This window comes from Melospiza georgiana, chromosome 5, assembly GCF_028018845.1.
Source record: "Melospiza georgiana isolate bMelGeo1 chromosome 5, bMelGeo1.pri, whole genome shotgun sequence".
Taxonomy (NCBI): Eukaryota; Metazoa; Chordata; class Aves; order Passeriformes; family Passerellidae; genus Melospiza; species Melospiza georgiana.
This window is the reverse complement of record NC_080434.1, coordinates 42,382,151-42,397,593: the sequence shown is the minus strand read 5'-3', so window position 1 is coordinate 42,397,593 and position 15,443 is coordinate 42,382,151. Positions and strand designations below refer to the sequence as shown.

General features: G+C 47.0%; 1 protein-coding gene across 1 annotated transcript in view; it reads right to left on the bottom strand.

Moving 5' to 3' along the window:
• Nucleotides 1–15,039, bottom strand: part of ADAMTS3 (ADAM metallopeptidase with thrombospondin type 1 motif 3) — a 55,121-nt gene extending 40,082 nt beyond the window's left edge. The window contains exons 1-3 of the mRNA XM_058024132.1: nucleotides 14,971–15,039; nucleotides 14,168–14,195; nucleotides 8,649–9,040 (exon numbers count right to left, since the gene is read on the bottom strand). Coding sequence (XP_057880115.1) covers nucleotides 8,649–9,040; nucleotides 14,168–14,195; nucleotides 14,971–15,039 — 489 coding nt within the window. The remainder of the gene's footprint in view (nucleotides 1–8,648; nucleotides 9,041–14,167; nucleotides 14,196–14,970) is intronic.
• Nucleotides 15,040–15,443: the final 404 nt, after the last annotated feature.

Sequence of the window (15,443 nt, the reverse complement as noted above, 5' to 3'; positions counted from 1 at the left end):
TTCATGGTCTCGACATACTCGGCATATGAAAAAACACCACACATTGGAGGAATGCTGGAAAAAAATAATGTTGCAGCACTGTGCACATCTTGGAGAAACAGATGTTGCTGATCCAGCTGCTGGGCGCCTACAGAGGAGGTTTGCAGATGGTATTCCTCTTCCTCCTCCTCCATGGATGGGCCTCCAGTCTCCATGGAGATGTCTGGCTTTGGGAAAACACCATGGTTTTGGGGTAAACCATCCCCTTTTACTAACCCTCCAGCTCCAGTACCCTTGGAGTGCTTCCCAGAGGAGCAAGCAGAAATTCCACAGCCCACTTTCTATCTCTGGAAGATCAGTGTGATGTAAAATCCATGTTCTAGGCCATATTTCATCCTGGCCATGCATCTCAGAATTAAAGCAAGAGCTCCTGTATCATTTTAGGCTCCATCCTTGAAGAGTGTTGAACACAGGCAGCACAGGGACTTGACAACTAAATTATTAACCCAGCACCAGTTGGGTGACCAATCATTAATACCAGATTTTTAAATTAAAAAAAAATCTTTTGCCAAGAGAAGTCTTATTTGTTCAGAGGATTCAGAAACAGATGAAAAGGTAGGAATGTTTAATATCCTCTTCCAGACCATGGGCAATACTAAGAAGGCTCTTAGACAAGCTCCTACTAAAATACTGGAAATCATCTGCCCACAGGATTGAAGTCTCTCAACATACTAATTGATACCACTTAAAGGAGCAAAAGGCATGTGGAAGAGCCATCAAATTAACCAAATTCCTGTTGAATTTATACAGAAGAAAAGAAAATGTCAGCATTTACTGGGTCACTGCACTGGACTGGAATTAAGTTTTTTATTCTCCTCTATAAACATCCATAAGAAAATTCCTTTATGCAGAAATTTCTCATGCTTGGTTTTGATCCAAATTCTGGGTTTTCTTTTTCCTCCTTTCAGAAAATCGAAGAAAACTCAATGGAAACCCTTAAGAGTTATACGAAAGCACAGAGAAAAAAACAAACTTTGATTTTACGTGGAAAAATAGGTCTCTCCTTTTTCTTCTTGGAAAACCTACTGGGATTCATTTTAACAGCAAACTGCCGCATAGAGCTGGCAGGCCAAAGGCTTTGTCCTTAAAGAAGGAACTGTGGGTTTAAAATATCAGCTATTCAAGAGGGAAAAGTATGCATGGAACATGCTCAGAGCAGTCAGGCACATCCCCGGTCTCAGCAAATCTCTGTAGAAATATTTACCGAGCACAAGTTTTGTCTTTGTGTCAGCTACAGCAGATCTTTACTGGGAGCTATTTCATGGAGAAATGGTACAGGAGACAGCAGATGTTGCCAGTTCTGCAGTAAACCTGGTGTTTTCCCAAATCCAGAAGTCATGGGATGCCACCAGTCATAGATTCCTCTAAAATGTGGAAAGGAAAACAAAAAGTGAGGACATCTTATCGTCTTCAGAGAAGGGGAAATGAGAGCTTCAAGTGCTGAATACTCCAAAAGTATAAAGCAAATAAATAATGCCAAAATATGAAGATCCCATGATGTGGATGTCAGCAACACCATTTCTACTGTGGCACACAAAATAAATACTGATTTATCTGCTGTCTATACACAACAGTCAAGAGTGATGCTGCAGCATCACCACCCTTCCAAGGCAACAGAAAACTCAGCCCAAACTATGCAGGAGAGGAATCATCTCCTCAGAGAGAAGTCAGAGGAGCACAGAAAACTGATGCAGCTTCCTCTGAACAGAAATACTCTGGGGATCAAATGCTAGGAAGCACCAAAGCTAGGAATACTCCCATCAAACTAGCTTTTGATTGGTTCTACATCCTTGCACAAAGGAAAAAAACCCCAAACTATGGTAAAATCTCTCAAAGGAAAAGAAGAAGTAGTTTTACACCTTTGGTTACGCATAAACCAAGAAAGGCAATGACAAAGGGATTTTTATGAGGTAGGGAAGCTAATTTAGTGTTGCATGGCTGTAATTTACTGACGTTCTCAGCCAAGCAGCAGAAGCACTCAATGAAAACTAAGTATCTATTAAAATAGAAGTGAAAGCAAAGATTGGTTTAAGGGGAACAATAGTGCTGCATTTTTTCCATCATTTCAAGAAGCTCCTGCTTCTTGAAACACAGGGGCCAGAGATGGAACCAAGTGACTTTTCTTTCCATGACTCTTTCAAAGCCTGGATGGGAGCAAAATGTTCAGAGTTGCAGCATGACCCTGAGAGAAAACTAAGAACAGGAAAGAGCAGAGCAACTCTTTTTCCTCAATGACCTGGCACAGTATTTTCTCTCCAGTCCTGCCTACTGCCCCTTTGCACACATCAGACCATGTGCCCTGCAGGTTAAATTGCAGATCCAAGTACATCCAACACTGGATAAACATGGACGACCAAAAAGCCATTGCTGAATATGGCTCCTGTACCTCCACCCTACCAAATGCAGTCACAAATTCAGCACCACCATCACCAGATTCACTCCACCATCAGTGAGAACTTGGAGAGAGGCTACAAGGATTGAATGTTGATAACCCTGGCTATTTCAGTATCTGTTTACTTTCTTTTCCTGGGACACACACTTTGCTACGGGTGACATGTGGAGGCAGGACATGAGGAATGAGAGCCCAATTCATGCACTGTGGGTGTGTCATTGAGGGTCCACACAGGTTATACAATCTGGGATTTGTTACTGAAACCATGAAAAAGGGCTGTACTTAGTCATTTTAATAAGCTTCTGCTATTTTATAAACTGTCAGCTGTGAGCCTCCAGGAATGAAAACATTTAAGAAGCGTCTGTTGTTGAGGGAAAAATCCAGAAAGGAAATTGTTTGCCCAAGTGCCCTAAAAGCAGTGTTTTGTGAACATGCATCACCAGGACTACAAGGTGTGATTAAATAACAGCTACAAAAGACATATCCAGAGCAGTACCCAACCACCAGCCCTTTGTTCCAGACCATTTTTAACCACACTGATCCGTAACAGCAGTTTCATCCCCTAAAAATATTGCTTAAAAGGAGGGATTACATGTAAACCTGTGCTTTGCTGTACAGAACAAATTTTCAACATCAGAAATAAACTATAAATAAAAGTCTAAAGTTGTGGCAACGAAAGTGGATTTTTATGGAAAGTCTCCAGGCAGACTCTCTCCAGCTGCCTGTTCCTAAACCCCTTCCTAGAGGATGCTCTCCTCACCTGGCCTCACCCACACTAGACTGTCAAGTTTCTCAATTTACCTTCAAATATTGTCTCAAATCTAAACACAGGAAAAAAGAGACTAATAACAACCCAAGTCTCCTGAGCACCATATTTTCTACTCATGGCTATGTGCCACGTGCACACTTTGCCCAGCCTGGGGTGGTTGGTAAATTCACAGTTCAGGCGTTCTGGGCTATTCCTGCTGGTTGTTCCAGAGGCCCCACAGGGAGGTCCTTGTTTTCTAGAAGGCACTTTAGGTGACATCACAGGTCACTAAGATGCCAGCCTGGACTCACTGCATCTCTCCTCAGCTTGGAGGGTGAGGAATTCTGCAGAATGGTCAGAACACATGGGATTGATTTCCCTTTCATCTTTACTTTCAATTATCTGATAACCCGCTGTCACCTGCTCCCCAACAGAGGATAGAGACAAACAGCACAAGTTTAATTTGTTACCACAAAGGGCTTACAAACACTTCCTATGAGCCAAAAAGAGCTAAACTACCTCCACCTTTTTGGACACATATAGCTCAAAGTTGCATTTATAGTGCCCAAAGCCTCATTTCCCATGTCCAGAGCTCCATTTCTATCATTCAATCAATCCTCAGGGTCCAAGACACATCTTGAGTGTCTAATCCCTCATACATAGGGTCTAAATCACACTTAGACATAAGAAACTCATTTTTGGGTCATGAAGCCTCATTTCTGGAGTTCAAAACTTTGTCTCTAGGATTAAAAACATCATTTTTGGCGTACAAACCCTCACAAGTTCCAAACATCCCTTGTGAGGTATAAAGGCTCATCTTAAGGGGCCAAAGCATAATATTTAAGGCACAAAGTCTGTCTTGGAAGGTAAGCAGGAGCAAGAGGAGGAGACACAAGGGCTTGGAAATGAGGCAAAGCTGTCATTAGACCAGATCTGGCTGTGTTAGAAAAATTAATAAAAACAAACAAGAACAAATAAATGGAGCTGGAGCAACCGTCTGCATAAACTTTGACTATGAAGTAAGGGTGAAGGACTCATTTGCTTTGAGTGATAAATTTCAGGGAGAAGTAAACCAGACCTATGAAAGATTTTCTAGTTTAACATCTTGCACTATACTGACACACTTCCATGCCCATCGCCTCCCTTCTAAATCAATGCTCCTCCCCTCTGGGTTTTACTCCAGCAGCCCCCACTCCCAAATGAGGGAATGTATTTTCCCAAGTTTCTGGAGTCCCTGAGCTTTGAGAAATCCTCTTTCCTATGGATTCCTAGGGCTGTGGGAAGTGCTGCATGGCAGAGAGGTGACAGGGATGGAGTCCAGCTGCAGCCCATCAGGCCCAGCTTATCATACAGCCAAGCACAGTGAGCACCAGTGCTGAGAGCAGGCACAGCAGGTCACAGGAGTTCACGGCAGGAGGGAATTACTGTGGGAAGAGCACAGTAGGGCAGGGGAGCAGGAATATGGGAGTGTTAAATCAGCCTAAGGCCCCACTGCCATCTGCCAGAGCGGCACACAGCCAGAGCAGCTTCATCTCCAGGGTCTGTCCTGCCTTCCTTCTCCTGGGGGTCTGTCCTGCCTTCCTTCTCCTTGGGCTCTGTCCTGCCTTCCTTCTCCTTGGGCTCTGTCCTGCCTTCCCTCTCCTTGGGGTCTGTCCTGCCTTCCTTCTCCTTGGGGTCTGTCCCGCCTTCCTTCTCCTGGGGGTCTGTCCTGCCTTCCTTCTCCTTGGGGTTTGTTTTGCTGTCCTTGTGCTTTTCCCTCCCACAAAGTCCTCGATGACCAGATGTCCCCTTGACCACAGCTCTCAGCCTGGACTGGAAGAAACCTCCTGGCCTGAGGGGACAGTCTCAGTTCCAGTCCCAATCCCAAACTCAGCAGGAGTTTCTGATGTTTCTGAGTTTCCACAACCAGATGCTCTGCAGCAATTCAAGTGTTTGTCTCCCAAATGCTATTCCAAAACACTGGGCTCAAACACCATCAGCTCCTAGAAAGATATTTCCCCATTTAAGAGCTCTGTCTTGCCAGCTTGGGGGAAGTCATGCTGAAATAGTACCTTAGAACCAAGACAGGAACAAGAAATAAGTCTTAATAGCTCAGTCCTGATGAAGCAATGGTAATAAAAAAGGATTTGAAGCAAATCAAAATGCCCTGAAACTCCTTGGATCCCATAAGCCCCAACTCCTACAGATTTTTAAAGCTTTTCCTGAACCAAGTTTAGAGCCTGTGCAATTATCTCCAGTCTGAGATACTCCAGCCTGTATTTCCAAAAGTTTTGCCAAAGGAAAGTAGCTGTGAACATGCACAGATGTGTTTCTTCACATCTCCATATCCTTGGAAAAAGGCATGGCAATAAGCAAGTGAGGAATAATCTGTCACAAATGACAGATCTAAGCACGTTTGGGTATTTTTTTAAATTCTTGATGGTTGGTCTGTCTTCCAGGATTTCCCTGCTTTGGCAGCTGAACACTACAAGGCAGGCAGATTCCTGAGCATCTTCCACTTGCAAACAGCTGTACTTCCAACAACCACATGCTGCCCTGGGCTTGAAGGCCATGGAATTTCAGCAAACCAAAATACTCCAAATCACTTCCAACAAACAAAAAAGAAGTCCCATTTTACTTGGAATCTGAAGTCAAAGATTAAAGGCTTATTGTCCTGGGCCTGGCCCTTTCCTTTGAAACAAGCAAGGTTTCTGGGAGAAACAGAAAACCAGCCCTGCCCCTTGGGATGGCACGGATGTGAGCACAAACCAGATCCCAGCTCCAACACAGAGACACACATCTACAGGAACACAGTCCAGACTGGAAGTACAAGCTAAAAGCATCACACACCAATACCTGCTCAGAGTTTGTCACAAAGGCAAGAAGCTAACTGAGAAACTGAGGTGATTTTCTATACATTAACAGGTAGAAAGTGTTTTAAGACACTCTTTCTAAATGTTAGGCTTGCTGCCTTCTCTCTGTTTACAACCTAAACCATTTGCAGTGTTTTCTTGAGGCTGGCACCTTGCACCCCTGAAGGATTCTGACCATAAATACTGCTGGTTTGACCAAACAACAGTAGAAATACGCAGCAGCATTCCGACACACAGTGAAGGAGACAAGAGGCATCTCCTCTGTGACTAATGAAGGGTTCTTCTGCCATGACAAGTGCAGGCACATGCATGTGGGATTTTTAAATAAACAGGGTCATTTCCAAGGGAGATTAAGCAGATGTGAAAATAGGAATTTGCAGAACTGATGGCAGACAGACAACTTCCATTGCAAAAGCAGATATGCAAACTATTTCAAAACAAAAGCATTCAAGTATTTGGGGGTTTAAATGTAAGTTTAGATTCAGGAAGAGACTGCTGGCAAAATTTGACTTTGCTAGTGCAAATGCTGATTATTCCACATATTTACTATCAAACAATCAAAATTTAGCACCAAATGCTCTTTTTCTCTTACAACATCCAACTTCTTCTACAAGTTAAACACTGTGCAAACTGCTACCCTGGTGCTTCCCTCCACTTTCTCTCCACAACTTCAGAACCTAGCTGGCTGCTCTGGAGAGTGTCTAAATTCCTTTGAAGTCAAAAACAAATCCCTCCAGCACACACATGCCCCTAGAATTTCTCACTCTTGTTCCAGTTTCTGTTAAGCCATATTATCTCACCCCTCACATCTTTAGGATACACTGAGGATTCTGGCTGGGTTGAGAGACACACAGTACAGCAACAGAGAAACCAGAGACAGTAATTGCAAGTTCCTTTTGCTACCCTGGGAGATGCTGGGAGGAAAAAAGGATAAAATAACTCATCAGGATTATTTATTTCTTTCACACTCACATGATTAGAGCTCCAAGAGATGTTAAAACAGTGAAGGTCGGAATAAACAGAGAGACAAGAGTGACCCAGGAGCATTTACCCACACTCGTCAAAGTAAAAGGCCATGTTCTCCTGCTCCAGTCACCAAAACCATGGGAAGCACATGGGATGTTATGGGAAAAGAGGGACACATTCCAGTAGATCAGGTTGCTCCAGGCCCCATCTAACCTGGCCTTGAACATTTCCAGGGATGGGGCAGCCACAGCTTCTCCAGGCAACCTGTGCCAGCACCTCACCAACTTCAGCAAAGAATTTCATCCCAATATGCCATCCAGCCCTGTCCTCTGTCCCTGTGAAGCCCTCCCCCTCCAGGAGTCCCCCTCTGGCTTCCATTACCTGAAAGCACAGCACAAGCAGCTTGCCAGCCCCACGGCAATCTGTGTCGGAGCTACACTCCCTAATCTCATTCCATTTAATCCAATTGCTTGTCTTCACAACACAACAGCTTCACTCAGGCTTACTGCCAACACCCAGCTGCCAGGGGCTCATCCATCAGAGCCATTCCACTGGAAGCTCCATCTAGCCAGCCAGGGGTCTGCTTGGCCTTTGTAAACACTGCCAATAGATCCTCCTCAAAACTCCCCAAAAAACCATCAAAACACACCAAACTAATATTGGTTATCACCTCTGATGCAAACACTACAAGTATTTCCTTTCCTTAAGCAAGGGAATTCAAAGAGTTTTGGTCTGAATGGGGGTTCTGAGCCACCTCTGCAGTTACTCCTCAGTGACTGATGCCACTGCTGACGTGGGAGCTTTCCTAGCCAGGACTTATCTCCAAATGGAATCAAATCATGACCACGTGGCGGCTATAGGAAGTGGGAAAGACACTTCCAAGAAAGGATGCTTGTTGCAGACTTCTTCACATGGTTTCTGTCCCAAACACCAGGAGGGCAACCACGACATCCATCTCCCTGGATGTGGCAGGCATGTTCCACCAGTGACAGAGCACAAGGTGGGTATTGTTGGCCTTCACTGCTGCCTGAGCAAACCAAGGAATAGTGTGTGGGCTCCAAACATGCCCAGCCCTTCATTCTGGGATTTGGGCATCTGCTCAGCCACAGGGAAACCTGCATGTTCACTGACAGATCGAAAACAAACCTGTTACCCCTTGCTCAGCTCTCATATGACACCTCCTGATGAAACAAAACTGCAGCTAAGAGAACAAAAAGCATGCTCACTTTATAAAGGAACCCTTTAAAACTTAATGCTGCTATTCTTGGATAACAGGGCAGCCCATCATTTCCGTACCTGAGAAGCAAAGAGGGATCATTTGGACACCAAATTCTAAACTCAGTTAAAAAAAGGTCACCTTTTAAGTCTGAAAATGTCTTCATTATTCATTTTCCTGTTTGTAACACCTCATGCAAATAAAAAAGGGAAACCCAACAACATGTAGGTTTCAGTTCCCTCTCACATACCTGAGATGTTAAGAACTTTGCTTATCAACCTCAGAGAAATTATCCCAAAGCAAAGCAATAGGGCATTAATATTTTCTAAGAAATAAAGTTCCGTAAATGACGTCACCAGGAACGTGTGGTTACAAGCAACAAAAGCTGTGCCCAGAGCGTGACAGGAGACACAAATGCCAAGAAACCAGCCTTACCAGCCCATCACAGTTGCTGATGGCCACAGCAGCTCCGGGGATGTCCGCGATGTCCCCCACGTAGGCGCAGTCGGTCCACAGGGGCTCTCTCTTCCACAAGCGCTCCGCAGCGCTCCCGGTGCGAGTGGCGTTGCCAGCATCGCTGCCAGAGTCCTGGTACCACTCCACCACGGCCCGGGGAGCCAGCAGGCGGCTGTTGGGCCTCAGGCGCAGGTGGAAGTCCCTGCCGAAGGCGCTGACGTTGAAGTAGAGCTGGCGGGGGCCATGCGGTGCCTCGCGCGCCCAGCGCCGCTGGCGGCCGGCCGACAGCACGTTGGACACGTAGCTGCCATCGGCCGCCGTGCTGATGGGAACCACCAAGCCGTAGGGACTGCCCCTGCTCCAACGCAGCTCTGCCAAGAAACGCACCAGACACCACAGCAAAGTAAGGTCAGGGGCCTGGAATGAGCCCAAAGACTGAAGGACCCCCCTGCCTCACACCTCCCCTTCCAAAAATCCCATTTTAGGATTCCTGTTTCAGCTACGCACGTGTCACTGCTCCTCTTTTATCATGGAATCCCAAAATGGTCTAGGTTGGAAGGGACCTTCCAGAGCATCCAGTTCCAAACCCCATGCCAGGGGGAGAGACATCACCCTCCACTATACCAGGTTGCTCCAGGCCCCCGTTCAACCTGGCCTTGGACACTTCCAGGGATGGGGCAGCTGCAGCTTCTCTGGACAACCTACGCCAGGACCTCACCACCACCACAGGGAAGAATTTCTTCCTATCAATTGCTATTATAAAACTGATTTTCCTAAAAAATAAAGAGAAAAGCCTGAAATATTCACTGACATTTATCAGGGGAGTTTCCTGTTTCAGGCTTGCCCAACAGGAAAGGCAAGCCCCAGGAGAGGAACAGACCCTTCTGAATTCTCCTGTAAGGAATGCCACATAGCTCTGCTGAACACCTGACACAGATCTTGCTTCTGTGTCAGGACTTCCATTAAGCTTTTGAAAATGAAGAGCCAAGCTTGGTTATAAGCACAATTTGCATACCCATTTCTCAGGAAATAGAAACAGGGAAAAAATCCAGCAGATCACATGCTGCTGATAAATTAATCCATGTCAGCACTGGTAAAGGCAGTAACTTTTCCTTCTACAAATCCCCCTACCTAGCAACTTGCTGCTGCCTTTCCTCCGAGCAACAGAGATCAAAAACTATGAGAAAATCTAACTATTAAAAAACCTGACACAGATCTGCACAATTTTGAGCCTAAATCTTGCACTTTAGTGCAGCCGAGAGAAGCCATAAACCCAGCAAAGCCACATTGTTTGTAATCCTGCAGAAGCTCAATGGCACAAGCCTCAGCTAAGGCAACAAGTCTTCAAGTAATTTCACACCACTAGAAAACAAATCCATTCAAATGAGTTATCTTTTCAGTGAGACATCTGTAATCTGGCAGCAATCAGGATATTCAGTGTCTGGTTTTCAGGCTGTAAGGGAAGAGCCAGGTCAAGCTGTGAGCCACACTTCTGCTCTGAATGGGTCAAAGTCTAAGCCTCTCTATTTGACTAGGTGAGAGTTAAAAAGACATCTTCCACAAAAATAGTTATTCCCTACTCCCTTCTTCCTGGGAGAGCTGGTGAAAGCAGTAGCAGAGCGATATTACTGACAATTTCATTTGAAAAGCTTCAAGATCTGATAGCTCTGATATCAGTGCCCAAGCGCCACTGAGAATTCCTCAAATAAATATACTTAATTAAGTGAGCTAAATTTCACCTGCTCCCAGTGTGCATCACACTTGATATGAGAACCAAATAGAGGAAAAGCTCAGCAGCCAGTTCCTCTCTCCTGGTAGCGAGGGCTGCGGGTTTTAAGAGACTCACACATTCAACAAGTACCTTCAGTAAGAAAATGTTCCTAATGGCTTCAGGGAACTGTTTTTAATATTCTTCCGCCAGTTACTGAGGAATCTGACAGAAACACAATCTATGGTACTAGTAGGATGCACACATGTAAATTCTCGCACTATAAATATCTTACTATACAAATTCTGTATCCTAGGAATGTGAAAAGTCATTTCCAAGCCCGTTGGTACCCCACATCCTACAGCCAGCAGCCACAGGGTGAGTTTCAGCAGCAGCAAACTCCACCTATTTTGCCATACACCCACAAGATCAGGTTCTATAACTGGCATCCTAACTGGGTCATTATCCTTAGGATAATTCCCATTTTAAACACTGGGAATTCTGCACAGGATTGTTAATCTGTCTCCTTAGAGAAGGGACCAAATTAAAACTCTAAAGTAATTTTTATTAATTAGACACCAGGCCATGCCCAGGAGACAGAGCTGCTGGGTTGTACATCCTAACTGGGTCAAAGTAAAAACACAGATCCCCCCATTCCTGGTGCTTCAACACCGGGATTTCATTCCCAGGCTGACATTCCATCTTCTACCTCGCTGAGATTCCTCGTGGCTTGTTTTCCTTTTTCTTTAAGCAGGACTTTCAGTGCCAGAGACCACAGTCTGGTGATGGACTTCTGTGCTCACCGCACGACTGAGAATCTGCTCTGCACATCTTGCAGCAGAATTCCCACATTTCCACAGGCTGGGGGGAAAACCTGGCTATTTGGCTAATAAGAGCAGCCAGCTAGCCCCAAGAAGGCAGGAACAAAGGGTGGAAAATAACAACTGTCAAGGTTTTGAGTCAGTGAAAGCCTTTTCCAGAGTCTGTAAATGCTGAGCTAGAAGAGGAAATGCCTTTTGTTCAAAGGCAATTAAAATTAAATGGGACATGACTGAATCCCAGCGACATCTGAACTCCTCTGCTGACTTACATTACCCTTTTTCCACAAACTGCACGCTCTGAGGAAATGCTATCCCAGCTGTAGGTGTTCCCTTTCCTAAGCTAAAATTTCAGGGCCAATCTGCTCTGCTAATTCAAAGCTGACAGTGCTGATCAGACAAGAGGAAAAGCACTTAACTGTAAATTTTCTTCATCCTTTTTCTAATCTGGCCTTAAAATGCCGCTCCAGTTGCACAATGTTTAGGTTGAAAGGAAGCACTTAAGAAGGAAGAACGCATTCTTTCATTTTGTGCCAAAACATAATTAGCTAGAGAATGCCTCTGAAGAGAGCTATCCCGGCTTTCCTTCCCCTCAAAACCTGGTGAAACTGCAGAATTAACACCATTGCCTCACAAGAGCTGTCCATGCACTGTACAACAGCTGTGCTCAACAGAGGCTTGAAAATCCTAGACTTTTTACCACAGCTGTTCTAGTCACTCAGCAAGGTGATGCTTAATAAAGAGAGGATGCTGTGGAGACAACTGGAACAAGCCCAGCAAGGGTTTTGTCATGACCCTTTTCTGCTTCATTGTTGGCTGGTGGCTTCCAGAAACAAAAGAGCAGTTTTGGTCCATCTCAGCAACCTGGGTCACTCCAGAACTACCCTTTGCTCTCTGTTTGGCTGCCTTCAGGTGGCAGGAATGCCCAGAAAGAAAGAGAAGACAAGAAAGGGGGACAGATTCCTTGAGAATTTCCACTCAGCTCTGCACCTGAAAAGGGATGAAGCTGTGTGGGATCTGGAGATGGTAAGCTGGATGAATGAAAGCAAGGAGAGAGGCTGATGTGGGACACCTCTCTGGTGTCCTCATTCCTCTACTTCACTGTCACCTGTCCCAGGGATGCAGACAGCTCAAGAGATGGTTGGTGTAGTGTTTTTTGCAGCCTCTGCACAGCTCCAGGTGTTTTGCAGGTGCTTCCTGCAGGCGGTGGGGCCCGGCAGAGTTGTGCCACAGGTGTCTCCCAGAAGTGGCACTGAGCAGGGACAGAGCTCTGCTGTGTGGGAGGCCAAGGTGCAGCACTGCATCGGCACCTTCAGGCTGAGTGACACACAAGAACTCCCTCCTGACAGCTCCCAGGCACAGCAGTACTCTGTGCATCAATGCAGGCAATTAAGTGTGCTAACTTGCTATCCCTGTGATGATGTCTAACAAAAATAAACCCCCAGGCGCCTTAATTTCCCTAGGTGACTTTTCAGGCTACCAGAAAAGATCAGCTGCTGTCAGGAGCCAGCCCTGGGCCAACACAAAATACACACCACCAATGCAAAGCAATACTTCGTGAGACTCAGAAGTAGGACAGTGCATTTGCAGGTTTTACCTCCAAGTCATTACAGCTCTCAGCTGAGTAAGCCATGGTTTGAAGTTGTGGCTGCCACATCCCTGGAATGGGGCTGGGTTGGAGGGGGCTTGGAGTGACCTGGGATAGTGAAAGGTGTCATTGCCCATGGCCAGGGGTTTGGAATGAGATGATCATACAAGTCCCTTCCAACCCAAATCATTTTGGGATTCTATGGTTCTGTACTTTTTGAATCAGAATCTACAGGATCAAATTCAGCCCCAAATATTCCTGACTACAGCAGTGCCAGGGCCGTGGAAGAAAGGAAGACGTTAAAGGACAAAAAGTTATTTTCCAGATTCAGGAATTTTGTACTGTGTAATTTAAAAGACACATTCCTATATAGCTTATGGTTTCTGAAATTCAAATACAATTCATTTCTCATGGAAAGGACTCAAAATAAAAGACAGGATCAGCATACCACTGGAAAAACCGTCTGTTTGCCAGGTAGCTTTAAATGTACCTCACTGTCTCTGTTCCCATTATTCACTGATCACGGCAGAAACCAACCTAAGCCCAGAAGCTCACAGTGCCAGAACTGAAGTTGAGACAAGACCTCCAAAATTCACAGAAATGCCTGAAATTCTTTTCTGAACAAAAGCTGCACCAAAACCTCAGGGCTAGAGGTCCAACAACAGCTGGAGCAGAACTGCCTGGGGTCCATTCCCACTGCAGAAGAGCTCCAGAGAGCACTCGTGTGCAGAGACACACACTCAGTACTGGGATGGTCAAAGACTCATTTCACACTGGCTAAGGGAAGGAGTACATAGAATGGCATTCCCTGCCACTAATGCCCTGGGAATGCCAGCTTCCACAACCTTCCAGTACCTCTTCCATCCTGTGGAGCACCCAACCACCAGTTACTCTAAATGAACACAGATCTCCTGAAATTTACACTGTGGGTGCATCCTCCCAATTAAAGGAAGCTTCCTCTCTTTGGGAAGAGTCCTAGAGGCTGAAGTCTCAGCAAGAAGCACGCCGTGGGCACACAGAGGCACATTTCCCTTCAGCTCCCTCATGTGCCACCGACCCTGAACTCGCTGCACAGCACCTTCTTACCCAGGTCTATCAGTTTACAAGGCAACAGTGAGCAGCCACAGATTTTATAATTTGACTGGTTCGTATTTCAGAAGGGAAGCGCAGACACATAAAGATGCAAAACGGCAGCATGAGAGGGCATGCAAATTCAAGCCGTGCCACGTCACTGCAACTACAAACCCTTCTGGGTGGCAGTGCTGGGGGGGTGCACAGGGAATGCTTGCCTGCATACAGATCACTTCTCCAGAAATAACTACCCTTTGAGCTAACTTCTTTTATTTCTGTCTTGATAGCAGGAATAATAGCTAAAAAGACTTACCTCTTTGGATCTGCTGTTCTTTACCAGCCTGCAGAAGAGAGAAGAAACACATGCACAAAGTTGTTAGTGTAATTACTATGCAATGGGGAATGGCAGAAGGCTGAAAAATCACTTGGTCTGTTCTGCACTATTTTGTACGTTTTTTCATTTGGTTTCCAGGGATGGCAGTTCTTCCTTAACTGAATAAACAGCTGTTCTCCCAATATACTAACAGAGACCACAGCAAGTTTAACAGAAATAGAGCTGCTAAGCAGTCCTGATTCTGAATGACCCGTTCTATACATTGTGACACTGTGCCAAAAAGTAAGTTTGGTGGCCAAAGAGGGGATTTAACAGCAGGAAAGCGATGAGCTCCAAGAAGCACGGGTGCTCGGGCAGAGAGGAAGCAGTGAGCTGACAGCTCTTTGTATCTAGGCTAGAGAACAGGAAAGCCAACTGGACCACAATGACCACAGGGACGGTGGCAGTTATCCGAGCACAGTCAGCTCACTGCCGGCTTGGTACTTGCTCTTTCAGGCATAGGGGACCTAGGGGCAGAGGATCCAGAAGGAAGGGATCCAGAGGCCGCCGCTGCGGAATCCAGCCCGGGCCGGGGATGCCGTGTCCGGTTCCAGGCTGCTTGGATGCAGCGGTCCGCAGCACGGCAGAGAAACGAGAGCCGCCCGTCCATCCCAGCCTCTCCTCGCCCCGGGCCGGTACCGCCCGCGGACCCCGGGGCAGGGGGGACGAAGGAGGACCCCGTGGGACAGCGCGGAGGGCAGGGGCGGGCAGGGGTTCCCCCGCTCCCCCTCTCCCTCACTCACCTGCCGGCCGGGCGCAGCGCGGGCCCCCAGGAGCGCGGCTGCCACAAGCCACAGGGGCAGGAGCACCATCCCGAGGCGGCCGCCCGCGCCCCGGCCCCGGCCGCGCTCCGCCCGCTCCCTCCTCCTGCCGCTGCCTTCCCTGCCTCCGGCGGCGGCTCCCGGGGCCGGGGCCGGCTGGGCGGGCGGAGAGGCGGCGGGTCCCCCGCGCCGCCTGTTGCTGTGCGCCCGCCGCGACCCGCGGCGCTGATAAACCCGCGGCGGCTCCGCCTCCGGCCGAGCGGCGCTCCACGTCAGGCACGGCCCGGCCCGCCGGGGAACCGCCGGGGAACCCGCCCGGCTCAGCGCACCGACACACCGCGGCACAGATCCTATCGCTGTGCTCCCGCTGCATCCTCGGCGCTCCCCGCCCTTGCTCCATGCGCCTGAAATCCACCGAGAAACAACTTTCCTGTCCGTCCGTCCGTCCATCCATC